Below are 24,563 nucleotides of genomic sequence, written 5' to 3'. Positions count from 1 at the left end.
GTCTTCGCGATAAACTTGATGGATCTTGTTAGATTTATTTAGTGAAGTGCTCAAGATGGAACAATCGGACGCCAGAATAAGCAGTCCAGAGATCTCTGCATCTCCAGTACAGCAAACTCATGGCATCGAACTCGAGACATTAAAAAACGCTAATAAAAACTCATCGAAGAAGGATGCGGAAGCGTTGCCAGACGATGAAGGCAGTCAGTCAAAGAAAAAGAAGTCTCTAGCCTTCAAATTGGCTTTCATTGGGTTGTCTGCTACACTGTTCGTATTCCAAGTAGATGCAACAGCACTTGGCATTGCACTGCCGGTAAGATCATCCTCAGCTTTCGTACTCCTCTGATAATAGCTTTTGTACTGACATTCGTGCCAGACAATAGCCAATGATCTCAAAGGCTCAAGTCTAGAGTCTTTCTGGGCCAACCTATCCTATACACTATGCGGTCTGGTGATGCAGCCGGTTTGGGCGAGCATATCAGACGCATTCGGCCGAAAACCACCTCTTTATGTCTGCATTTGTCTCTTCTTTATCGGATCCATCACTTTTGCCGTCGCTCAAAACATGAAGACCATTATCGTAGGTCGTGTACTCCAAGGTTTTGGCGGCGGCGGCATCGATGTTCTTATTCAGGTCATTCTCGCAGATATGACAACACTCGAAGAACGATCGAAATATTTGGGCTTGATGGGTATTCCCAATGCAGTGGGCAATATTCTCGGGCCATCTGTCGGAGCTTTGTTTTCTACATACGCCACTTGGCGATGGATCGGATGGATCAATCTCCCCATTCTTGGAATTGGAACGCCGTTGGTATTCTTCTTTCTCAAGTTACGGCCTGTCACGATGGACGCTTCACTTGCTAGCAACATTGAACGCCTTGACTGGATTGGAATGAGCCTTGTTGTCTCTGGTATCACAGTTTTCGTGTTGCCGCTCAGTTGGGCTGGCTCCTTATTTCCATGGGCTGCATGGCAGACATTGGTTCCGATGATCCTGGGAGTCTTAGTTCTTGTTGCTTTCGTCTTTTACGAAGCGAAGCCTGCAGCACCAATTATGCCTCATCGATTGTTCCACTCCATCACTGCCAACATGACATTGCTCGGAGGTTTCATTCACGGAGCCATCCTTGTTTCGTTACTTCAATACCTGCCACTGATTTATCAAGCAGTATATCTGGAGACGCCGATCAAGTCAGCTGTTTTCCTGTTGCCAACTTCCATCATTAGTGTATTCATTGCAGTAATCTCCATGATGATGGTGCCATGGTTTGGAGGTTATACCTGGCTATTGCGATTCTCATGGGCATTGCTGGCTCTTGGTACTGGTATTCTGGCACTCTTCAATCTCAGTTCACCCTCACCGATGCTTTTTGGACTCCCCGTCATCTGGGGAACAGGCGTTGCTCTTCTGCGACTAAACCTTCTACCGATGCAAGCCAGCGTCAAGAATGTCGACGACACAGGCGTCGCTATCGGACAGTTCCTCACGATTCGCATGTTTGGAGGGCTGATCGGTTTGACCATCGCCTCTGCAATATTCAACACTGTCTTTACAAAGACTATCGCCTCTAGCTCTTTGCAGCTTACAGGGCCTCTTGCACCTTTGGAAGACGCCTCAAAAGCCGTTGCTTTCATCAAAGAACTCGGGTCCTTGAGCATTTCTCGAGGAACACTCAATGAGGTACTAAGAGTGTACCTCGAATGTTTCCGCACGATCTTCTACACAATGGCAGGCTTGGGTGCTTTGGGGCTGTTGACTTCAATGTTCCTTGAGGAGATTGACCTCAAGAACCAAGGCCGCGGCAATCAACGTTTTGAAGACTAGGACACGGGCCGACTGCCATCGAATGGCTATTCACAGATGAGACAAAGCCCGTCTTCTGACATCCCGGTATCGACCACTTATGGAATAATAGATACCATATGATTCAATAATGATAGACATACTTCTAGATATATAATTGTAATCCCAGAGGATTCCCGAACCTGATTCTTTCGAAAGCTCCAACTCGTTCTCCCAACGTCAGATCTAGTCATGGTCGATGCGGATCACGACCTTAGCGAAGTGCTTCTGCTCCTTCAGCTTCCTGTAAGCCTCCTTAGCATCTGCCAGCTCAAAGACCGCATTATCATATACAGGTTTGAGCTTCTTCTCATCAATGTATCGCACAAGCTCCTTGTACTGATTCTGGCTACCCATGAGAAACCCACGAATAGTGCACGTGAACATGAGAGCCCCCATCATGGGAACGACCTGGGTGTCTTGCGCAACAGCACCAACGACTTGGATAGACCCATAAGGGCGCACTGCTTCGAGTGACTGCTTGAGTGTCTCATTACCGCCGATGTCGACGATCATGTCGAATCCTGCTCCATTAGGCGTCAAAGATCGCGCTTCTTTGCCCCAGCCAGTAGGATTTTCGCGATAGTTGACAACATGAGTTGCACCAAGCCCTTTCAGCTTCTCTGCCTTCTCTTGAGATGAAGTAGTCGCCACGACTGTGAGTCCGAGAGACGACGCTAGTTGCAGCATTGCCACGCTGACGCCTCCAGTTCCCTGAACCAAGATCCAGGTGTGCGGTCCAACTTGGTCTTTGCCTAGTTCCGAGAGGGCATTCCAAGCTGTAATGTAGGTGACGGGGAGAGTAGCAGCTTGAAGCCAGTCAACAGACTCCGGCGCATGAACAAGAGCCCCTTCCGAGAATACTCCATGGGTTCGAAGCGTTCCTTTGGTACCCAGACCGAGCATGGTTGGCACATCAGACATATTGACATCAGCATCGCTTCCTCTCTCCACCACCACGTTTGGTGCAGGAAAAGTGACGACTCGATCACCAGGCTTGTAGTCTTTGACAGAACATCCAGTGGCTTCGACTGAGCCCGCTCCGTCACAGAGAGGGACCATAGGTGGGGTGATGGGGCCAAATTGCTAAACTTTGTCAGTTGATGTCAAAGTCGACATCTCTGGACATCTAGATACATACAGCTGATGCAGCAATGACGAGGTCTCGATAGTTGAGACTGGCTGCATTGAGTTTCACTAGAACATCATTGGGACCGAGCTCATCTTGCGATGGAATGGACACATTTGTCTCATACTTGAGCGAGGTCTCAAAGCCCTGCTGGTCGTTGAGTATCCACTGTCTTGCCATGTCGTCTGGGGTGAGAGGGTAGAAATTATTGTTGGGATATAGAGGTGGAGAGTTTAGGATGAACAGGAAGCGTATAATTGTGTTTAAATGTCTGATTGTTTATAGATGTATTCCATTCTTGTTGTTTACTCAGCTAGCGGAGGGTTGCGGATGTGTGGGGCGTGATAACAAAGCAATCCGCAAGCCAGAGCGGAAGAACCACCTGGACTTACATCACCATATTCTTCCTCCACTATCCTACTTACACATTATGGTTTGCCAAAGTGCTGGATCAAAGTTCTTCTATTCTGCTCATCTCATACGGCTCGTTCAGATCTCCACCTTGCTATCCTGTCAGGACCAATATCTAATTCCATCATACATAACGCAAAGTCGTCAATATCTCCGGGTTCCATATCCATCATGACCTTCTCATGATCATTCCTGCACATAAAGCCTATGTTGCTCTCCGCGCACATCTTTGTCCAAGTGAACGCCGACCTCGCTTCCCAAAGCCCCTTTCTCGTGGTGATGGGCAAGGTCCCGTAACAGGGACCAGATTCAGTTTTCAGCAGCTCATAGCCTGATTGAAGGCCCATGGATACACACCATGTCCTTCGAATAGACTCTGACAGTACCCACGAATGCCAGAGTAGTTGTTCAGGGGAGAACTGGCCCAGGAGCAGCGGTAATGTGAAATATTGAGGGCTTACATTCGTGAGATGGTTCTTCATAATCATATCTCCGTTATTAGTCGCCTTGAGAGCATCATTCATCATTTCTTTCGTCCAATCCTGTAGGGTTTGAAGATGCTGCTCCGCTTTGTGACGTTGGCACAGATCACCGTCCAGCAATCGGATCGTGCAATAAACCAGGAGTGCTTGTACACGACTCAGGCTACTCAGAGTGTCTCCAGATGTTCTTCTGCCGTCCTCAGACACCAATAACCTCTCGGCGTTCTGCTCTGCGATCCGGAGCACCATCTCATTGGTCTCGGGTGTCCTTGACAAATATGAAGACAATGTTGTGAAAGCATCACTAATGCAGTCGGGGAGACTGTTTCTGTAGAGTTCATGATGCACAAACACATTACTTCCGCTTCTTGTCCAATCGCTCAGCCAGTCTCTTGTTTGGTATAAAAGCCCCCGAATCATGTCCGTAGTGAGATGCGCCCTATTCGACTCTTGAATCGGAACTGTCCTCCAGGAATCTGGATCAAGGAACCAAGCCACCTTCAAATCTTCTAATGAGATAGTACCCGGAGCGCTTTGATGACTCTCCACTTCTATGTCTACCAGCTCAGACCAACTGTCATCTTGGCCTGATTGCAACAATCGTGCCTCTGGAAAGGCTGCCAACGTGGAGGCTTGTCCCCCGTAGTTCTGTGTAGCTTGATAGACAAAGGTATTGGGTAAAGGCTCATAGAGACAGTCCAAGCCTCGAAGGTCGCAACGGCGGCATTTGGGCTGCTGCTTGGTGCACTTCCTCTTGGACGATTGACAGGCCTTGCAGGCTTTCACCTCGTATCGGGTCAGTCCTAGCCGGCTCATGATTGGATTAACGAGGAAGACTTCGGAACTCTTTTGCTGTTCACAGTAAACACATGGTTGTTTGCGGATAGCGAAGCCTGCTTATAGATCAGATTGCGGGTGAGATGCTACTCGTTACGGTTAGTCTTCCGCACTGCTTGTCTCCACACGCTGATTAATGACGTTTGCCTGCACTAAGCATGGGAACATTCAGTTAAAACAAAGACGGTATGGCAGGTCGGAAGTACAATTCTTGGTCAAAATATGAGATGGCTTCCGGCCGATAAAGCAGCACAAAGGATAGGTTCTAAACTAGTTCTCCGTTTTATCTCATGGTAGCGATGAATTCACTGAGCGGGCCACCTCTCAACTGTTAGTGGGCCAACCTCCGGAGAGAGCTTCACCCAAACACCAAACAAAACCAACTTGGCGTATCTTTGTATCATGCGACCAACATCAACCAAGTGATGACGCCTCGCAGACAATTAAAAACGTCTCAACTACCAAAGGTTTGAAAGCTCGGAAACACAAAAGGACTCGACTCAGCACGACGCATTGGAGACATCTTCTACCCCCTCAGGGGACGAAAGAGTCGTATTCTAGGTTTTTTTCTTATCATCATTCATGCTGTAGAAAGGTGAATACAAGAGCTGAATGTGTTGGGTAATTTTGTCAGCCAAGCCTTAAAGTGCGACAGCAATTGCCAAAGCCACAAAGCCTATCCAAGGTTTGGCATCTCCAGCCGCGTCAACAATGACTGGGGGCTCCGTCGCCATTCCTGGAGTTCCACCATCAGTTTTAGTGCCATCCATACATGTACCAGCATCGCAGGTAGCTACTGGTTGTTGGTAAGACGTCGCCGGTCCAGCCGTTGTATCAGGCTGAGGGGCTTCAGATTGTGAAGCCATCTGTGATTGTTGTGGGCTTGAGTTCCACTGGGTCACTTGAGTGGTGACAGAAGCAGGGACAGAGCAAGCAGTAGGAGTAACCAGTGAACCCTCTCCATGGAAAGGGTTGTACCCGAGACATTGGGCGTACTGGGCAGCACAACTGGCCATGTTGGCGTCTGGTGCGGTACGACAGGTGTTATAGTCATCGTTACACTCGGTAACGCAGTCGTATGTTTCAGGTATACCTGTGTCTGTACTGATAGCGGGAGTCGTGGTGTCAGCACCAACAGTAGAAGATGAACTCGCGCCATATGCGGGTGCTGAAGAGCTGGAAGTGCCTGAACGTGTGTTGAGAACAGTGGTTGACTCTACAGCTGCCGTGCTAGAAGCCCCTGTAGCGCCTCTTGAGCATGCTGTCGGAGCTTTGATTGAGTTTGAGCTCAAGAATGGATTGAATCCGAGACATCTTTCGTAATCCTCCGCACAGAATGCTTGGCTGGCGTCTGGTTCAACTCGGCATGAGTTATATGCGTCAGTACACGCAGTTGCGCATTCATCGCGCTTGTACCAGCGTGCAAAGCCTGAACCTGCAAGGGCGATGATAAGAAAAGGGATCGTGGACTTCATTGTGACACAAAGCTGATGTTAAGTGACGAGTCGAAGACGGGACATGTCAAAGCGAGCGGCAATAGAGAGCGATGTTGGAATGTGCGGAACGTAGTTCTTGAGGATCTTGATACTTATAATCACCTCTTATAAGTCACTGTATCACATCTAGTCGTCTAGGAGACGCTGAACTGCTTCGAGGCATTGGTTAGGCAGCTGCTAGCATCCGAGACATGGCTCCCATTCATCCTGTTTGCGTCTTGTGCCACGTGCAATCGCAGAGGGGCTATATTGAACTTTATTACATTGGTTTGCGATGCACCGATCTCAAGCGGCATGGATTTGGTGCTAGCTAATTGCAGACTTGTACCATTGTGGTTGACATGATGTTTTTGGTCCGGCCGTTTTCGGTTACTGAAACAACGCCACCCACAATTCCGAATACAAGGCAGAAGCCACATGCTTTTATCTTTATGTAAATCTTACATCGTTATTACAATCAATAGCTCAAGCTGTAAGAAGTCCGGCACGATGTAGTGTTGTAAGGGCTTATTGACTCTTGTCCTTGTCACCAAGTTCATCGACCATCCCAGCAGCTGCCACGCAATGCACGAAGGACAAAGTCCAGGATTATATACGGGTCATGAATAAATAAATTAATAAAATCAGCTCCATTTTCAAGTCTTCTGACCATTTCTATAGAAAGCAAAACCAAATCGTACATCCAAACTTGCTTTGTTATCTACCTATGTCTACAGTCGTATTCTCAAACACCTGCCATCCAACACTAGACCGCTTCTTATAAGCTAGCACCCGAATAAAAGCCATCTCAGTCACTGGCTTGCAGATTGACAAGGGCTTCAGGCTCAAGTTTCAGGTCCAACATGCCTTCCAAGGTGCTGCAGAAGCGTCCGTCACCAAGTCTACGCTCAGGAGTCATCTCTGCAAAGTCTTCAACAGACGGGTTGATATCCGTCGATCCCTCACGGGTATCAAGCATGAACGCACTTGATGGAGTGAACGAACTCGAGGTCGTCGACATAGTGCTGTAAGCACCGCCAGACATAAATGCATCTCCAGTAACAGTCTCAACAACCGAACGGGTGTACTTACCTGCTCCGCTGACCTCCTCAAACTCAGACTTCCAAGTACGAGTAGTTTCGCCGCTTGGAGCCTGCATTAATTCGATGGGGACCGGCCCTTGACAACGAACATGCTGGGTGATGTTAGCATCTGGCAAACCTGGTGGGACATACAGGCCGAGGTTTGCTCCACGAGCAACGGTAAGGCCATTGTGGATGCCCACAACAAAATCCAGAAATCGTTGATCGTACTCGGAGAAAGACTCAATGCCACGAGAAGCTCGAATAATGTCGACAAGATTGTCGAGGAATGCAAGCTGGGTTCTTGGGTCGACGCGAGCAGCATACGCAACCAGGATCTCAAACTCCACGAATGTCAAGCCCTCGTCTCCTCCGAGAGAGAACACGATGTCATCAACTGCTTGGCTCACGGTAGCGTTCGACCACTCTTGTTGGCCGTGGTTCGTTGCGATCGAGAACGCATCTTCGATGACGGCTGCTCTGTCGTAGCTAAACTTGTTCCAAATAGACTCCATTTTGGCGTTGGAAGCTGGAAGAACTTTTTTGGAGTTGGTAGAAGTGATGAGTTGATTTTAGCTGGAAATTTTAGTGTTGAAAAGCTGAGGTGAGTCAAAATGAAGAATCGGCAGGCGAATCTGGTTCCCTTATTATAGTTCGAAGCTGCTACGATTCTGTATCATGTATCAAGATCTCATCCAAGGTGTTCACAGGTTCTAGATAGATTTTGCAGCTTATTTCTTTTTGTCTATCTGATCACCGATAACAAAGAGGGTTGCTAAATAAGAGTAAGTCATTGTTTCCTGGCCGATCCCCTTTGAACAGAGGTGAGAGCACGGAATCCGGTGTGTTTGGAACAAAGCACTTGGACATCAATGTTTCTGTTCGAGGTGATGAGCAAAGGTCAGAAGAATATCGGTCTGATGACTGTTCTGCTGTGCAGGCATGAGGGATAAAGGTCCTTTTGTGTTTTCGGCTGTTCTTTGCCCCGTCCTTGGGTTTTGGGCCTACGATAGGTACAAAGCCATACTTATAGAGATGCTTCTCTGTATGAATTATTTTCAGTTTTACAACCTTCTCAAAGGCTAGAGGATGCTAAAATTTCTCGGTCAATGGCTTCGGGACCTCATAATTCGTACTCCAAAACGGCAGTTCTGGTTCTATTCTATGTTGGCATTGTTTAACACTAATGAGCAAATCTGAAGTCCAGCCTCTTATTGCCTTCATCTTTGGTCGTCCTCAGATACTCATCCTTCTCTCCATCCGACATAGCATTCCAAATGCGTTCTCGAGTCTTATTTCGCCATATGTAGTACCCCTTGATAAAAATTGTCATCACCACGTTCCAACCAACAAGTGCAAGGAGAACTTTGTTTCCCCGTCGGTACAGAGGCTTGTCATCATCACGATAGATCTGTGCGTTTCGTGAGCCACGATTGAGACAGCGATGAATGTGATCTTAGACTAACCTGAGATGAGATTACAGAGCTTGCTTGGCAAATCATGTTGTACATGGCACTGCCCACTGTTCGGGTGCGAACAGAACCAGCGTTTCTCGATGTCAAACTGACTGCAGAGCTGTCAGTAAAGGAACATAGCCAAAAGAGAATCTTGTTCATACCATTGATTGAGTGGATGTAAGGGAATCCAATCATCAAGATTGTTGCTGAATACCACGCCCAAGGGCTAGCGTTTGCGGGAAGCAGCTCGAGAGTTAAGAGCAACACGAAGCACCAGAACGAATAGTAGAGCAAGAGAGCCATTCTGTTGTTGATCTTTTCTGAATACCAAGAGATAAGGATCAAGTGTGCCAGGAAAAGAACATATCCCGGAATGGTCAGCAGATTCGTCTCAAAGGTGCCGAATCCTAAGGCCTTCAGGTTGAGGGTAAGATAGGCAGTGACGGGGTTTGTCGGAATCAGCATGGTCCAACTGATCATGTATAATGGCCAGAGGTCATAGTCCATGAGTGCATCCCAGAGGAGCTTGAGTGTAAGGCCTTGACGGTTATGCATGCCTCCCTGTTCCGCCATGTCAGTGTTGCTAGAGTGGGTAAAGGTACGGAGTTCACTTACCTTGCCAGGGTCGTCACGCAAGACACGGTTGACCATGATGACTTCTTCTCTCTCAGTGAACCAACCGTCTTTACCACGGAACCAACTAGCTGTTTGTGTTGGACCGGGTGGTAGGTAGAACCAAGACACGACGCCGATGAAGAATGTCAGAGTGCCCTCGAGGACAAACAGCCAGCGCCAACCTTCCCAGCCTCCGACCGAGCGCATGTGAAGGATGCCATATGCCAGAAATGCGGCGACGATGAAAGTACCATTTGAAGCGCAGTAGAAGAAACCGACGCGCATGGGAAGCTCCCTATTGGTATAGAAGTACGAGAGGTAGAGCAGCGCATCTGGGATGAACCCTCCCTCGATGAGTCCCAGCAGAGCGCGAGTCGCATAGAAGCTTTGCTTGTCTTGGACAAAGCCTTGGCAGATACCGATGATACTCCATGTCACCATCTGAATGGGGATCCAAACATCAGGGCCGAGCTTTTTGGAGATCATTTGTGATGGGACTTCTGCAGACAAAAAGCAGAGGTAGAAGATCATCATGCCGTAGTTGTAGTCGTTAGTGTTGAGGCCAAGATCGTCGAGCATGCCATCGCTCAGAGCCTGTGAGATATTGCCACGGTCGAGTTGTAGCGCAAAGAACATGAGGCAAACCCAAGAGCAGATTCTCTTGTCTAACTGGAAGGCACCAAGCAGGTCAGTATGGCATCAAGTCGCCAACAGGGGATGAGCTTGCCCGTCTGACTAGTTTCTTCTCCTCCTTTTCCGTCCATTCGGCAGTTGGGTCATATCGATGAATGCCTTCATATTCTGGAATAGGCTTGTACAGATCTGTAGCTCCTCCAGATACAAATGTGTCGCCGGTGAAGTAGGCACGCTTCTGTGTTGAACCGTAGTCGTAATCGGAGTCAGACGCCGTAATGATCGGGTCGTCGATCGTGGTTGGCTTCTTGTCTGCCATATTTCCAGGCCCGAGATGCGAAGTGTGTCGGTACTCGGTCAACTACATACAGCCTATCGGTGCGCCAAGCTCGGTATATAAGTAGTTCGGGACATTTTCGAAGATCCAGTATTGTATATCGTGCGCTGAGGATTAAATGGTGCAATGGTACAGATTGTCTGGCATATACCTGTCTAGTGTAGTTTTCCAACCATATATGTAACGCATAGGCGATGGTGCAATTTCTCGGAGGATATGTCGAATCTCTCCAACATGGCATTGGCTCAAAAACACGAAATCTCCGCTGCATCTTCTGCCGATGTCCCGCGGAGCTCAGTGGGTCAACATGGAAAAGGGTTTGCAATGAGACATGAAACAGATGACCTCCGATAAAGGGATCAGCCTTACTCGCGCAATTTGGGCTTGGCATTACCATTAAGGCCGCAATTGTAGTCCTTCTGGAAATGGTGGCTCTGCTGATCAAGTCGACTAGTTCGTCAGTTGGTCTGTCCCTTGAACGCGTGCGAGGGCCACTCGATGGCGTCAACAACACTGCCGAGAGTTTCTCCGGAATAAATAATTCTCGTCAAACATTCGTATTGAACGAGTTTTCAGTACTCAAGTCATTTTCCTTTTCAATCTCGAAGGGCTTGTACTTCATCCTTTTGTCTTTCCTTTTGGCGATGTTCAGACGGCAATAACAGTAATCCACGGCACTGCCCGCTTCAGTGGAGCTCAAGAAATTGGCACCAAAGGTGGAGTCGGGGATGAAAAGCGCCACTGGGGAGCAGGGTCTCATTTCCCCGTAACCGATCCGTCGCCCGCATCGTTTGCTCCGAGATGTTCCAACATTTCGAAGGCCAGAGTTCCCATGATAGAAGGGTCACATTGTAACAAGGCGACGAGGAATTACAATGTCGAAGTGATTAAAAATCAACTCTTTACGAATATCTTCCCAAGCCCGCTCGAATAATACAACCAACCAAGGAGGCAGGCATGCTTAAACACAACACACAAGATCCCAGAAGTTAATTGCCAATACCCTACCCTAGAGACAGCACTGGTCTACCTGAGGGGAACGCAACTGAAGTCTCACTACTGGTTCGAAAAGCAACCAATCAGAGCCACGCCCGGTTAGCTCAATCGGTAGAGCGTGAGACTCTTACGAGTACGCGATCTCAAGGTTGCGGGTTCGACCCCCGCATCGGGCTGTTCCTATAAAAACGATTGCGAGCAATAGCGAGGCATCTCTTTTTGCCATTTTGCACTTTTTCTGAATCCTTTAACCTTTTGCTGGTGAAGACAACATACAACAGGCCGACATTCGGTTCTCACGTCGGCCCCACTGCTGGTCTCAGGCGATCCCATGGGAGGAGCTTCTAATGCGCATCTGCTCCTCCACAGTTTCTCGGAAAAGTGATTACACAGAATTGAAATGCACTTAAAATAACTGAGCGGAAATCAATCACAGTTTGACTCGTTTTAACAAGTGAAAATGGCACTCAATCCGAGCCAGTTCCACTGACCGCGTCATCTTGGTGGGTTGGTCAAGGGGCCAACACTGCTAGCTCGTCAATATTCGCATTCAGAATACGAAAAATATCATCAGAAGCTCCTTAAGAACGCCCAAATGTCTGTTCCGTGCAGTAGAATCTTTCTGATCTCGAAGCCTTTCCTTTGTCAGAAAAGTCTCAATTATTCCCTGCAAATTCTTCTGTCCGTTCTTGAGGTCGTTGTTCACATACATATCGTTATCCCTCTTTAAGTTTTCGTATCCGAAGATGAGCGGAGATGGGCCATACGGACCCGTTGTCAACGGGACTCAGATCGTCTTTTTCGAATACTTGCCCAACAAACCCGCCGCCATATCCTTCGTTGTTCTCTTCGGCATTATAACTTTAGTCCACCTGATATTCCTCTTCATCCTTCGAGCCTGGTTCTTCATCCCCTTCATCCTCGGTGGCATCTGTAAGTAGACCCCATAGCCTTGGCGTTGGTACCTTCTGACACGGATCCAGGTGAGATCTTCGGTTACTTCGGTCGAGCCCAGGCCCACGATACCCCTGATAAAGCTGGTCCCTTTATCCTCCAGAACGTCCTTCTCCTCGCCGGAACACCTTTCCTAGCCGCGACGATCTACATGAGTCTTCGGCGTGTTGCCACGGCGCTTGACTCCCAACATCTTTCGTTTATAAGTCTTCGATGGTTGACAAAACTATACGTCCTCATTGACATCGCATGCATTGTCAGCCAATTCATAGGCGCCATCATACCTGCTTCTGGAGAACCAGATGCCATCACTAAAGGCCGAACTATTCTTATTGCTGGTCTGATAGTTCAACTCTGCGCCTTGAGTATCTTTATCCTCACGTCGCTGTATCTGTACATACGCATAAGACAAGAAACTGGACCGTTCTTGGATTCATCCCTGGTACGGTGGCGGCGATACTTCAGAACCATCGAGGCTGTGACGATCATCATGATTATTCGCAGTATTGTCCGTGCAGTCGAGTATCTTCAAGGACAAGGGGGGTTCGTCATATCTCACGAAGTCTTCATCTATCTCTTTGACGCCTCACTTATGTTCCTGGTCATGCTCTTGTTTTTGATCGTTCATCCAGGACGGCTGGTCAAGAGCGGTACAAGGATGAAGTGGAGGGGACAGACGCATATTGATGAGGCGGGTGATGATATCATGCATCTGCGTGAGTATCGAGCTTAGCATATTCCAGTTGCTTGAAGAAAATGATAATGCCTATCATTATGTAAATAGAATCAGATTTTTATGGCTTTCGAGTGATTCCAAAATACAACCAGTGCATTCATTTCAGTCTTTCAGACAATTGCAAAGAACATTAAGCGGTAGCATAGCGAGATTAGTCAGACCGAGATAATCACTACAGGGAGATATAAGTTCTCAATTATAACGAGTTTGAACCACCAAGTTTGGTTTCAGGCATCTCTGACAAGTCTGACAAGAATGAAGGTGATGTCGATTTCGGCGATGAGATGGAGGAGCGAAGCGGCGCGATAAGAAGCGATAAGATAAGATAAACCACCAAACCCCGCTGTTCATTGGCCGATTCCTGATGTCATCTCGCGACAACATCAATTTTCAGCCTTCACTCATCTCATTGCAGGACCATCTTCAACACCAACAGTACAGCCCATCATGTTTGCTCTTCGACGAATCATCGCCCGCCCTGTGCTGCGCGTAGCGACGCGTCAGATCCACGTGACGCCACGTCGCTTCGCCTCTGCCGATCAGCCACCCAACATGCAGCAGATCGAATCAATGATGAATGACCCTCATATCCGTGAGACGTTTGAGAAGCTGAGCCGTCATCCTCCGGCCATTGAGGCCATGCAGAAGATGGGGGACATTATCAAGAGCAAGGGTAAGAACTTCGGTGAATCCAATTGCAACCTCGGCTGATTATCTGCCACAGGGCTTGCCACTTCAGGGCCACCGAGCAAGATGGACATCATGAAGCTCATGATGGATAAGGAGTTTCGTGATGCAGCGACAACGGTATGTTTGTCGTCCGAGTCTTTAATTGTGTGCTAATTGGGATTGTAGTTGACGACCGAAATGCAAAATGCTGGTGTTGAGATCAACCCTGATGTTAGCTTTCCTACCTGCTTCATTCCCGTCCAAGTCACTGACAGTATCCCTAGGTCTTCATGAAGATGATGCAAGGTGAGAAATGAAGTTGATATCTTCATACGGGAAAATGTAGGGTTTATTGCATCAGCCATGACAAGAGTTGCGATGGCTCTGAGAACAGATTGTCGTTAGCCCTCAAGCCTCAAGTATCGAAGAAGCCAGCGTATATTATTCAGGACTTGCACTAAACTGTCTTGCAACATCACCAATGTGTCAGAGCCGCGTTAAAAACTGGTTGATTGTGAATTGCGTCATGTGATATATCGTATACCCAGCGACGAGCCCTTGAAGTCCATAACAAACGCCCAATTTGTTAATCCCCGAGCCGTCTCTACATATGTTTCATTCTATTTCAGGGCAATACTTATCATGTGTATCGATCCAAGGCCCCGGACCTTAGCTTCCGACGGACACTATCGGAGTCACCGCTCGATAGTCTCATGCAAGATCCCAATCAAGAAGGCACAAGAGGTCAAAGCTGAGAAAGGAAATTGAATGCGAGGCATAGAGTTCACGTGAGACTGTTCTCTCTGCCGTTCTGACACATTGAGATGAGTATGTCGCAGAATTAGGTCAGCTCACCCGTTCAGCAAGCCACATAACCGAAACAGTTCGGCATGAAATTATAACCAAGGGAGTGACATAGCTTGGTGAATGTTCCAGACAGATACCAGAGATATTAGACATAAAAACAAGCTTCTGCAATAGACTACCGGATTGGCTGTCGCTGGCAATTCGTAAAATTGCGGGATTTTTAGTTCACGCTAGCCCGGGCCCCTTGACACTTCTCCAGTGATCAGAATATGGTCTTGAGGTCTAGGCCACAGCTGAACTCTCTCGTGGTCTAGGAGCCAATCAATTTCACACTAGACCAGTTTCCAGATGCCTATTGAGGAAGCTGATCACAGATCTGCACAGGTAATCGCGACTTGGTCTGGCGTTGCTACGTGATCTGAGCTAGTGAGAAGCTGAACCAAGACATGCATCGTAGCCTAGGAGACTTCCAGGGGAATTGGCGCCTTTGGTCTTGAACATTGGTATGGATGGTGGTCGCTTGATTAACGTTCAAGCGAGGGGTGTTTATCTTTGGAGCAGGATAACATACTAGCTCGTTTAACATAAAGGGCAAAGCGCCGTGCTGGCAGTTCTGGTCCATTCAGTCTTCATTGATACCTCCATTGATCCACGTTTGCCTATACCTCGATAGTCCATCAAAAACGGCAAGATGAGGCACTCAATCACACAGCTTACAGCTGTTTTCACAGCCTTATCCACAACAGCCCATTCCGCCGTCCTTCAACGGGACAAGCAAGGGTCCTGCGCGAAGACCAAGGTCGCTATCCTCGGAGCCGGTGTTGCTGGCATAGCAGCAGCCCAAAACTTGACAAAAGCAGGCATTGACCAGTTCATCATTGTAGAGCATAATGACTACATTGGCGGCCGAATGAGGAAACAATCCTTTGGCAAGAACGCAGATGGACAACCTTACACTATTGAATTTGGCGCCAACTGGGTTGAGGGTATCGGATCAGAAGCTACACATGAGAATCCCATCTGGCAGTTGGCAAAGAAGTATGACTTGAAATCGCATGAGTCCGATTACGATAACTACTTGACATTTGATCACAAAGGACAGACAAACTGGAGCAGCACGATCAAAAGCCTGGAGAAGATCTACGGCAAGGCTGAAGCAGAAGCTGGTCGTCTCCTGCTCGGCAACTTGCAAGATACTTCCGTACGTGCTGCCATCCGCTCAGCAGGATGGCGCCCAGACAAGGATGACATGCACGCCCAAGCCGCAGACTGGTGGAAATGGGACTTTGAATCCGCCTGGACACCCGACGAAAGTGGCCTTATCTTTGGAGTGGCTGGTGGTAATGCGACATTTGGCTACTTCAGCGATGTCAGTAACCTCGTCGTTGACCAGCGTGGCTTCAGTACCATCATACAAGAGGAGGCCAAGACGTTCCTAAAGAACGGTGATGCAAGACTCCGACTAAAGACCACTGTCGAAGGTATCAAATACGGAAAGGACGGCGTGACAATCACAACGGACAAGGGTGATTGCATCCAAGCCGACTATGCGATCTGCACCTTTTCGCTAGGAGTGTTGCAGAGCAATACCACCGAGTTCAGCCCACCTCTCCCCGACTGGAAGCAAAGTGCCATTGATCAGTTTGCCATGGGCACGTACACCAAGATCTTCATGCAGTTCGAAGAGGCTTTCTGGGACAATCAAACACAATTCTTCCTCTATGCCGATCCTCTCGAGCGTGGCCGGTACCCTCTCTTCCAATCACTCAACCCTGAGGGTTTTGCGCCGGGTTCCAACATTCTCTTCGGAACTGTTACTGGACAACAAGCATGGCGCGTAGAACGTCAGACCAACAATGAGACGATGGAACAGATTCTTGATGTCTTGAGGCTGATGTTTCCCGACAAGAATGTGACGACACCGACTGCTTTTACCTACCCTCGCTGGAGCACTGAACCGTAAGTCAAGAACAACCCGCTCACAGTCGAATGACTCGTGGACTAACGATACGCAGTTGGGCATATGGCTCCTACAGCAATTGGCCCGTCGGCATGACTCTTGAGAAGCATCAAAACATGCGCGCCAATGTTGAGCGCCTCTGGTTTGCAGGAGAAGCCAATTCTGCAGAGTTCTTTGGGTTCTTGCACGGCGCGTATACTGAGGGTCAAGATATTGCTAATAAGATTGGCAATATCATAAACGGAAAAGCTGGTGATGATGAGTTCGACATGGAGAGGTACGAGAACCTTCATGGGACGACATTTGTGGATGAGTATGATGAGGATAACGGATGGTTGTTTCCGTATGACGTTGAGGGGGACGAAGAGGAAGAAGAGGAAGAATGAGGAGATTGATGTTGATTCTCTGTAAATAATTATGTATGACGGTAATGATTGCAATGTGACGGAAGACCTGGGTACTATAATGAGATCAATGGACTTTTGTTGGTTTACTCAATATTCTGTCATTCTGATGCGCTTGTTGCATGTTGTCGCCGATACTGCATCGGAGGCTTATAAATCGAGGGGCTGGGGTTCAAGTCAACGCATGCATGCAGGAACTCAATCTCTCGGCCAAGGTATTCGCTCATAGAGTTTGAGTTCGCAACGGCAAGACCGTAAAGGCTTTCTTTCTTTGCATATGCCTTATGGATCTCAATATGATAGAGTTTGCGACACCGGGTAGGGCCGAAGATGGTGGATCTGGTTGTCAGCAGGCTGCATAAGTAATCTCGTATGGGGCCAAACAATTTGCGACGACATTATCGCCCAAGCTCTAGAAGGGATCAATTGAGGCTATCGTATGACCTCTTGCAAACTTAAAAACTCTTCAATGCGATATACGCGCATTCACCTCGGGGCTCATCGGCGAGTGAACCGATTCCCTGCTTCTCGGCACTTCTTGGCATGGTTTCTACCCCATCTCTTTGATGATGGATCGACCATGGCCGAGTGGGAGGAGAGTGGGAGAGCAGCCATGATTACAATAACCATAACCCCGCCCTTTTATTTTTCTGTCAGTGCGTAAACGTTTATCCCAATCGGTTCTGGTAAATGGAGTAAATGCTTGGAAATCATATGCAGCCTGCTGATAGAGTGACGCGGCTCGCATAGCCTCATCAAATGCCGACTTAAATTGTTAGTGAGGGCAAAGTCTTGGCAATTGATGTCATGGATGTATGTGCTAAGACTGACTCAGATTTGGGTGTGATGCGCTTGATCTTTGAATCGGGCTGCTAAGGTACGGTACCTTTGGGTGTCCTAAATCCGGTCAGCCCGCTCAGGTCCCAAGCCTCACTAAAAGGTAGAACCAAGAAAATGCGTCGGTCGCAGCAGATGCAAATCCCCAAAACTAGTTTCAATTCTCATACTCCCATGAAACGACCCCAGTTTACGGAATAACAGTGATCAAACAGCTAAAATCCGTAGAGTATCAGTGTCGGATTTAGCGAGTCAGCGGTTTCATAACCCCGTAGAGATTGGTCGGCAAATCAGTTGTCATACTTACCGAGCCTGCCAAGACTTGGCTATGTCGTACTTGCAGGGCACTTATTGGCCGAAGCTCATGTCCAAGCCACGCCAAGGGATCTAAAGTTAAGGTTTAGGTTTCCGAGGCCAACAGTTGATTATGAGAGACGAATCATTGACAAGTGACCGCGTAATTCATTGCTTCGGACGCCGAGTCGAGTAGTACAACACGCGAGCATGGGATACCCATCATGGCTTGGCATCATGGCTTGGCCAAGCATCTTAACGCGTCATAGTCGCTTGATATCTTTCTTCTTGGTGTTTGCTACAACCATCAAAACCCATCATGTCTCCCGCCCTTCTCGAAGGTTTGATGGTTGTACACTCTCTAGCCTTTGACGTAGGCCCTATACCTTCCCCCTGACTATCCGAGCCAATTCGAGGAACTGTTTCATACAAAGGCTACTCTCACGAATCACTAAAACCTCTATGATGCTTCGATCACTCGCTCTCACAAGTTTCCTGGCCGGACAATCGCTACGAGCTGCAGCTCAGCGCGACCAGGTTGATAACAGCAACCTCGACCCATTGAAGTTCAAGAGCGATGGAACATTCCAAATATCCGTCTTTTCAGATCTCCATTTCGCTGAAGGTACGGCATTGAAACCACCATGGTACAAACAAAGTCGCTGACCAAGAACTAGATGCCTCCTCAATAGGACCCGAGAAAGACGCCAGGACTGTCAAGGTCATGGGCGACGTGATCGATGCCGAGCTACCAGACTTGGTAGTCCTGAACGGCGACCTTATCAATGGCGAATCAACATTCACACATAACAGCACGGTATACATCGATCAGATCGTCTCCCCGATGGTTGATCGAAATATGACATGGGCTTCAACGTATGGAAACCACGATCACAATCGCAACCTCAACGGAACCGCCATGTTGGAGCGCGAGCATACATGGCCCGGATCTCGAACAGATTCAATGGTCCCAGGAAGCGATGCCGGAACAACAAATTACTACCTCCCCGTATACGCATCGAACTGCAGTTCAAACTGCACACCCGAGCTGATACTCTGGTTCTTCGATTCTCGAGGTGGCTTTTACTACCAGGGCGGCGCTCAGCCTAACTGGGTTGACAAGAGCGTCGTGGAATGGTTCAACGAGACCAATGCTGATCTGCGCGAGGAATACGGCAAGAACATTCCTTCGCTGGCCTTTGTTCACATTCCCGTGTACGCCTCTCTTATGCTGCAGAACAATGGTATCGATGAGAATTACCATCCCGGTATCAACGACGAAACTGTCATTCAGCAAGGTGCGGGATGGTGCGCAGACAAGAAGGGAGGTTGCGACTACAGCGATCAAGATCTGCCCTTGATGCAAGCCCTCGTTGCGACACCCGGCGTCATCGGACTCTTTTCCGGCCACGACCATGCGAACTCATGGTGTTACAAGTGGGAAGATAAGGTTGGCGACATGGATCTTCCCGGCAATGGCATCAATCTCTGCTACGGTCAACATACCGGCTACGGTGGCTATGGAGACTGGATCCGAGGTGGTCGCCAAATCATCGTCACACAAGAGGGTCTCAAGAATTTTGAAATCGACTCGCATATTCGCCTCGAATCGGATGAGGTCGTCGGCAGCATCTCTTTGAACTCGACTTACAACACGGATGCATACGCCGCAACCCCGAACCAGAAGACGTTCCTCAGCATTGCGAGCTCTTCTACGCCGACACCTTCGACGAGACCTGTTTCTTTAGCAGCGCATTTTGGGTTGCATAATGCTTTCAGTTCGTCTTTGGTTGTTTTCGCAGGAGTTATTACATGGATTTTGTTGTGAAAATAGCGTTTAGATTTATTGCATTTAGAGTAAAGATTATAGACAATGATTCCCCCAGCGTCATCATCTCGTCCCCGCACCATGATAGCCGTTCTCGACACGCCTGGCCGTCAATTAAAACTATAGGAGCTTGATAACAAAAAAGTATGCAATATCTATCCAGGGATAACTACAAAAAGAGAATTCTTTGATGAGACTGGGACTCGAACCCAGGAGGATTGCTCCACCAGGAAATTGGTGTTAAGGTTAACCTTAACCTGGCGCCATAACCAACTCGGCCATCTCACCCAAGCTAGTGCTGATGCTGAAATTTGCTCGTAGCACAAACCAGATGCCTGATTGGCAAAGGCTCCATTGAACAGGATGCACCATTCAATGTGACCGATTTCTTCTGCTGCTTTGATGAAGGAAACGGTGTCGTTTGGGTCTTGTTCTCTCAAACTTATGCTTAAGTTTATGTTTTTCGGGACGAGTTGGGCTTTCAGCCACCAAGCTGAACCATGAACCTTGAAAATGTACTGTTCGAGAGACAAAGCCGGCCACATCAGAGAACAACCAAAGGTTGTCGCTTTATTCAACGACATGCAAGCAATTCGAATAGGAATTCATTGTTCCAATCCCTTGGGGATTCCACTGCGCGGATGAAGTATATAAACCTGGCATAAGTTGCATATCCCCTCATCAATCCACAACTTGCTCCAACATATCCCGGGCTTCATCAACAGCCATTTCTCTCAAACATTCTGCAACTGTACAGCAAAAACAAAATAATCACCATGTCCGTCATGTCCCAAGACGTTGTCGAACACTACTACAAAGGTCACAGGCTTGCAGACAGCATTGAAGATTGGGCTGAAGAGGTCAGCAGCGCAACGGAAGAGATGGAGTTTGTTGAGCCCACCAAGCCTCAAGCTAAGATGCCTCGCATCGGAGATCCGTCTAAAGAGATCCAAATTGCTATTCTGTTGGAGCGACACAACAAAGCTCGGGAGATCATGAAACTAATTGAGGAACAGCTCCTTAAGCTTGGCTGTGAGATTCCACAGGGAGCAATCTCAAAGTCCTCTTCTTCTAAGCATGGTGGCTTGAGCCATCAAGGGGGTTCACACCGTGAGTACTTCACTGAAGACTCTGAGGCCCAAGGTCTCCTATCGCAGGATACCTGGGCGTATATTCCGTTGGACAGTGCTTCTGAGGGCTCAAGGGAAAAGAAGAAGAAGAGAAGCAAGAGACCTAAGACCGAGGAGGAGAAGAACCGGCATATCAACAAGGTCTTCATGCGGGAGAACAGAATCCTTCCATTATTGGATCCTAGCTCTCAGCTTTGAGGCTGGATTGGAGTCTTGTTCTTGATGTATGTATTCAGGCCAAGTTAGTATTGCAGCTGTCAGACAGCTAAAAGGTAAGTCTTAGAAATAGAATTTCGGTAAGTTTTGAATCGAATTTATTGATATAGCCATGGAATTCCACAATTTCCCATAAAATGCGATATGTTATAAAACTCAATATGATCAGTTGATCGTACTGTGTCCAATCGGGGAAGCCAGGAAGCGGCTTGTGGAGTGACCTGAACTGACCTGAAGTGGCTACTTTCTCGGTTCGGTTAGTATTCGTGTCCCGCCTCCGATCTGATGCGATCTCAGCTCGACAACAACACCTTCGACCAAGATCTGTGGTGATGGTGGAAAATTATGAGTTTTGAACAAAGGCCAGAGTGACGTCAGATTGATATCAACGACTGGCGAAAGCAGGGATATACTAATAGCTAGGAAAAATGACCAATCCAGACTTATGCACCAACAGCCTATCGTATGACTATAGCCCAAACGGACTCGAATCCACCAATCAAATGATCCCGGAGCAAATGCGAGGCGGGGGTCCACCCTGGCCTGGTCTGGTCTTTGAACACGGAATGCAGACAGTCACGACAGTCTCTTCTCAGCGACACAACAGCCCAGCCCAGAAAGGAGCCGACATGCGACACACATACACTGCCTCTACCACGTTTCAACTGCTGAATAGCCTACTTGAACCAACACAATCATCTTTTACGGTACCTCACTCACTATAGCGTAGTGCTTATCATTCCTCCTTTGGGACTGGCAGGTGACCCCCAGCAAAATCTCATTCCTCTTTTGCCCCTCGGAGGCAAATTCTCAAGAACAACTAAACCCTTCGAATCTGCACTCGTTTTTGACAGCGAAATTCTCATGAGCAGCTCAAATAAACCCACACGAGCACAAGAACACCAAAAGTCTAATCGACAGTTGCTCCCCAGAAAGTCTCAAAACACAGATCATGAGCCGCAATACACGCCCCTCGATGTCTCCGACATACCCAGGGCAGCCTTGACATCAGTCGCGTGCAACAACTGCCGCGTCCGGAAATCAAAGGTTTGTCCTGCCGTGTCATATCGTATTGGTGTCATGTATGAGTAACAGACTTTATTATCTCTAGTGTGATGGTCGTAAACCAACATGTTCAGCCTGTGCGAGCCGAAGACAGCAATGTATATATCGTGCCGAGGTCTCTCATGAGAAGATGGTAGAGCTGAGAAAGGGCTCTAAAGATCTCTTTCAGGCCCTGGAGCTCTTGAGGACTGCCCCGGATGAACAAGCTTTATCTGTGCTGGAGAGATTGCGCAGCAGCGGCTCTGTATCGGAGTTCTTGCAGGTTCTCGACTCGGGCGTCATGAAACCACCTTCACCAATCAACCCCTTAGACACCAGTCTCGTGGGAACTTCGGCTAGCTCTACAATAGAGCTGGACCTCAACATGCGTTATTCTAGCGTCTTTCCGACTTTAGAAACTCTTGATATCAAGGATGTAGATCTTGGTCTACTGGCAGTTAACAAACGAGCCCTGGCATCTTCAAATCAACAAGCGGCAGCACCTTTGACACCATTCACACCAATAGAATTCGGCCAGAGTTCAGAAACACCGACGACTTCTGAATCGTTTTCGACGCCAAGCGATACCACTGGAGATACTGGCGTTGACCCTCGGCTAGAGTCTCTTCAAATATGGCAGTGGACTTCCGTACCTGTACCCGAAAACCTCGCCGCGCAAGCCATATCTTTCTATCTAGTCAACGAACACCCTCTACTAGCATTATTCGACGCCGATCTATTTATTCGCGACTTTGTGGCAGGCGGAGGCCGCTTCTGCTCACAACTCCTCGTCAGCTCACTTCTTGCCTGGGCTTGTGTAAGTTCCTTCCACTGTCATTCTCAGAATGCTTGCTGACATGGCCAGGCTTCATACTCTCAGTTTGAGCCACGAGCTCAAACGCTCTCTCTTGCGTTTCTAAGAGAGGCCAAGAGGCGATGGAAGGATTTAACAGACCATACTGCCATCACCACGTTATCTTCAGCAATGCTTCTTGTCATTACTTGCAACCAGCATGGGCAGGACAAAGTTGGTCTTTTCTATCTCGACGCCAGTGTACAAATAGGTCGTCGACTTGGTCTGTTCGGCGATGAGGAAACATCGGTGCCCAACTTCAACGATGACGACGAATTACGGACAGCAGCATCATTTGCTGCTTGGGGAACCTTTGGCTGGCACAGGTTGGTATTGCCATGACTGTCAAGATACTCATACTGATTTGATGTAGTCTACATTGTATCAATTTTCGAGCGAAGCACCGAATAAGACATCCGCCATCTTTACCTATACCAGGGGATGTGTCTGGGCCGCCTCTAAATGAGTATATGGGCAGCACGTTTACGTGGATATCCAAGTTCTGGGTCATCATACGCCAGACATTTCGAGAAGGTTATAACCACTTCAGCCGTCTGCCTATGTCACATGCGCACCAGATGTATCAGCTGCTGCTTGACTGGGCTAGTAACCTTCCAGAGGACGTACAGAGGAGTGAAAACTGTCCCCATCATGTTCTAGTACTACAGTGAGTGGCATAAATCAAGTAGGAGACTTTCAACTGATCCTCGCAGCATTTGGTACCAGACAGCAATAATAGACATATGGCGCCCATTTCTCCGACGTCAAAGCCATGAAGAAGCTGGGGAAAGCGAGCTTGCCACTGCGACGCACGAAGCATCCGTCCATCAACTCAAACGACTTGTATATCTATACCGGAAACGATTTGAGTCAACCAATCTCACCATGTTCATCACTCCCGGATTTCTCACCCTCATCAACGAAGTATTTCGAAACCCCAGTACATCCGACGCTCAGTTTTACTTCATCTTGGCGGCGCGGGGATGCCTATCGATAGCATCTTGGTGCAAGGGGCTCCGAGGTATTACAGAAGGCTTGATGACGATAGGTTGGCAAAACGGAACCTTCAAACGTGAAGGATGGACAAACAACAGCATGATTGAGGACATCAGAGCTACAACACGGGAGCTCAACCAAGAGGGCACATATAGCAGTCTTTACCCAATCAACCTCGATTCAACGAGCGAGAGCATGGACGACATCGGCATGGAAGCCTTGGCGGGCGAATTTCAGAGACTGAGTTCACAAAATGAGCCTACGCGTGGGAAAGAAGTCGAGATGACGAGTGAGCCAAACGTCTGGAAGGGAGATCAACGAGATCTTGATTTGACGTTGACTGAGGCGACGGAAGAAGAGAAATACACTTAGTAACGCCATTGTATGATTTTTAATTGAGCATATGAACTAATGAAGAAGCGTTGACGAGCTGGATAATGGCCACTGCTTATGGCGAACATAGACTGGCTCGTCTGTATAATCCTGTATGCAGTTTAGAAGATACCTGATATTAGTCAAGGAAGAGCGATATTGT

General features: G+C 48.1%; 11 protein-coding genes and 2 non-coding genes across 13 annotated transcripts; 8 read left to right on the top strand and 5 right to left on the bottom strand.

The window, feature by feature from the left end:
- Position 1: 1 nt before the first annotated feature.
- FOBCDRAFT_254488 (major facilitator superfamily domain-containing protein) lies at positions 2 to 2,069 on the top strand. Its single transcript, XM_031193508.3, has 2 exons — positions 2 to 313; positions 377 to 2,069. The coding sequence occupies exons 1-2, from the start codon at positions 56 to 58 to the stop codon at positions 1,826 to 1,828; spliced, it is 1,710 nt and encodes a 569-aa protein (XP_031030129.2). The 5' UTR covers positions 2 to 55; the 3' UTR covers positions 1,829 to 2,069.
- Positions 2,033 to 4,710, bottom strand: FOBCDRAFT_193204 (uncharacterized protein; the record flags this gene model as incomplete). The annotated part of the gene is made up of 4 exons (XM_059608744.1): positions 3,517 to 4,710; positions 3,401 to 3,421; positions 2,988 to 3,160; positions 2,033 to 2,932 (listed from the first exon to the last, which is right to left on the bottom strand). Exons 1-4 carry the CDS (start codon positions 4,682 to 4,684, stop codon positions 2,033 to 2,035), a joined length of 2,262 nt encoding a protein of 753 aa, XP_059466375.1. The 5' UTR covers positions 4,685 to 4,710.
- Positions 4,711 to 5,346: 636 nt separating this feature from the next.
- FOBCDRAFT_149730 (uncharacterized protein) lies at positions 5,347 to 6,180 on the bottom strand (the record flags this gene model as incomplete). Its single annotated transcript, XM_031193505.2, has 1 exon — positions 5,347 to 6,180. One exon carries the CDS (start codon positions 6,178 to 6,180, stop codon positions 5,347 to 5,349), a length of 834 nt encoding a protein of 277 aa, XP_031030126.2.
- An 808-nt stretch (positions 6,181 to 6,988) lies between these two features.
- On the bottom strand, positions 6,989 to 7,777 carry FOBCDRAFT_209240 (uncharacterized protein; the record flags this gene model as incomplete). The annotated part of the gene is made up of 1 exon (XM_031193504.2): positions 6,989 to 7,777. One exon carries the CDS (start codon positions 7,775 to 7,777, stop codon positions 6,989 to 6,991), a length of 789 nt encoding a protein of 262 aa, XP_031030125.2.
- A 613-nt stretch (positions 7,778 to 8,390) lies between these two features.
- Positions 8,391 to 10,512, bottom strand: FOBCDRAFT_234279 (major facilitator superfamily domain-containing protein). Its single transcript, XM_059609963.1, has 5 exons — positions 10,062 to 10,512; positions 9,335 to 10,003; positions 8,881 to 9,280; positions 8,729 to 8,829; positions 8,391 to 8,673 (listed from the first exon to the last, which is right to left on the bottom strand). Exons 1-5 carry the CDS (start codon positions 10,284 to 10,286, stop codon positions 8,446 to 8,448), a joined length of 1,623 nt encoding a protein of 540 aa, XP_059466374.1. The 5' UTR covers positions 10,287 to 10,512; the 3' UTR covers positions 8,391 to 8,445.
- An 881-nt stretch (positions 10,513 to 11,393) lies between these two features.
- On the top strand, positions 11,394 to 11,476 carry FOBCDRAFT_t299. Its single transcript has one exon. It is a non-coding gene; the product is annotated as a tRNA-Lys (tRNA).
- A 570-nt stretch (positions 11,477 to 12,046) lies between these two features.
- On the top strand, positions 12,047 to 13,065 carry FOBCDRAFT_245858 (RTA1 like protein-domain-containing protein; the record flags this gene model as incomplete). The annotated part of the gene is made up of 3 exons (XM_031193502.3): positions 12,047 to 12,233; positions 12,284 to 12,801; positions 13,039 to 13,065. The coding sequence occupies 3 exons, from the start codon at positions 12,047 to 12,049 to the stop codon at positions 13,063 to 13,065; spliced, it is 732 nt and encodes a 243-aa protein (XP_031030123.3).
- Positions 13,066 to 13,437: 372 nt separating this feature from the next.
- Positions 13,438 to 13,953, top strand: FOBCDRAFT_150300 (uncharacterized protein; the record flags this gene model as incomplete). Its single annotated transcript, XM_059608337.1, has 3 exons — positions 13,438 to 13,663; positions 13,715 to 13,797; positions 13,846 to 13,953. The coding sequence occupies 3 exons, from the start codon at positions 13,438 to 13,440 to the stop codon at positions 13,951 to 13,953; spliced, it is 417 nt and encodes a 138-aa protein (XP_059466373.1).
- A 1,204-nt stretch (positions 13,954 to 15,157) lies between these two features.
- On the top strand, positions 15,158 to 16,830 carry FOBCDRAFT_254483 (amine oxidase; the record flags this gene model as incomplete). Its single annotated transcript, XM_031193500.3, has 2 exons — positions 15,158 to 16,425; positions 16,482 to 16,830. The coding sequence occupies 2 exons, from the start codon at positions 15,158 to 15,160 to the stop codon at positions 16,810 to 16,812; spliced, it is 1,599 nt and encodes a 532-aa protein (XP_031030121.2). The 3' UTR covers positions 16,813 to 16,830.
- A 1,456-nt stretch (positions 16,831 to 18,286) lies between these two features.
- FOBCDRAFT_324780 (Metallo-dependent phosphatase-like protein) lies at positions 18,287 to 19,843 on the top strand. The gene is made up of 2 exons (XM_031193499.3): positions 18,287 to 18,586; positions 18,639 to 19,843. The coding sequence occupies exons 1-2, from the start codon at positions 18,424 to 18,426 to the stop codon at positions 19,787 to 19,789; spliced, it is 1,314 nt and encodes a 437-aa protein (XP_031030120.3). The 5' UTR covers positions 18,287 to 18,423; the 3' UTR covers positions 19,790 to 19,843.
- Positions 19,844 to 19,977: 134 nt separating this feature from the next.
- FOBCDRAFT_t285 lies at positions 19,978 to 20,077 on the bottom strand. Its single transcript has one exon. It is a non-coding gene; the product is annotated as a tRNA-Leu (tRNA).
- Positions 20,078 to 20,664: 587 nt separating this feature from the next.
- On the top strand, positions 20,665 to 21,209 carry FOBCDRAFT_234274 (uncharacterized protein). Its single transcript, XM_031193498.3, has one exon. It carries the CDS (start codon positions 20,671 to 20,673, stop codon positions 21,115 to 21,117), a length of 447 nt encoding a protein of 148 aa, XP_031030119.3. The 5' UTR covers positions 20,665 to 20,670; the 3' UTR covers positions 21,118 to 21,209.
- Positions 21,210 to 21,714: 505 nt separating this feature from the next.
- FOBCDRAFT_234273 (uncharacterized protein) lies at positions 21,715 to 24,557 on the top strand. Its single transcript, XM_031193497.3, has 5 exons — positions 21,715 to 22,182; positions 22,247 to 22,996; positions 23,045 to 23,358; positions 23,406 to 23,699; positions 23,746 to 24,557. The coding sequence occupies exons 1-5, from the start codon at positions 22,000 to 22,002 to the stop codon at positions 24,398 to 24,400; spliced, it is 2,196 nt and encodes a 731-aa protein (XP_031030118.3). The 5' UTR covers positions 21,715 to 21,999; the 3' UTR covers positions 24,401 to 24,557.
- Positions 24,558 to 24,563: the final 6 nt, after the last annotated feature.

The sequence above is a fragment of the Fusarium oxysporum genome, chromosome XII, assembly GCF_013085055.1.
Source record: "Fusarium oxysporum Fo47 chromosome XII, complete sequence".
NCBI classification, from domain to species: Eukaryota; Fungi; Ascomycota; class Sordariomycetes; order Hypocreales; family Nectriaceae; genus Fusarium; species Fusarium oxysporum.
The sequence above is the reverse complement of the archived record's forward strand: the minus strand, read 5'-3'. Positions and strand labels throughout refer to the sequence as shown.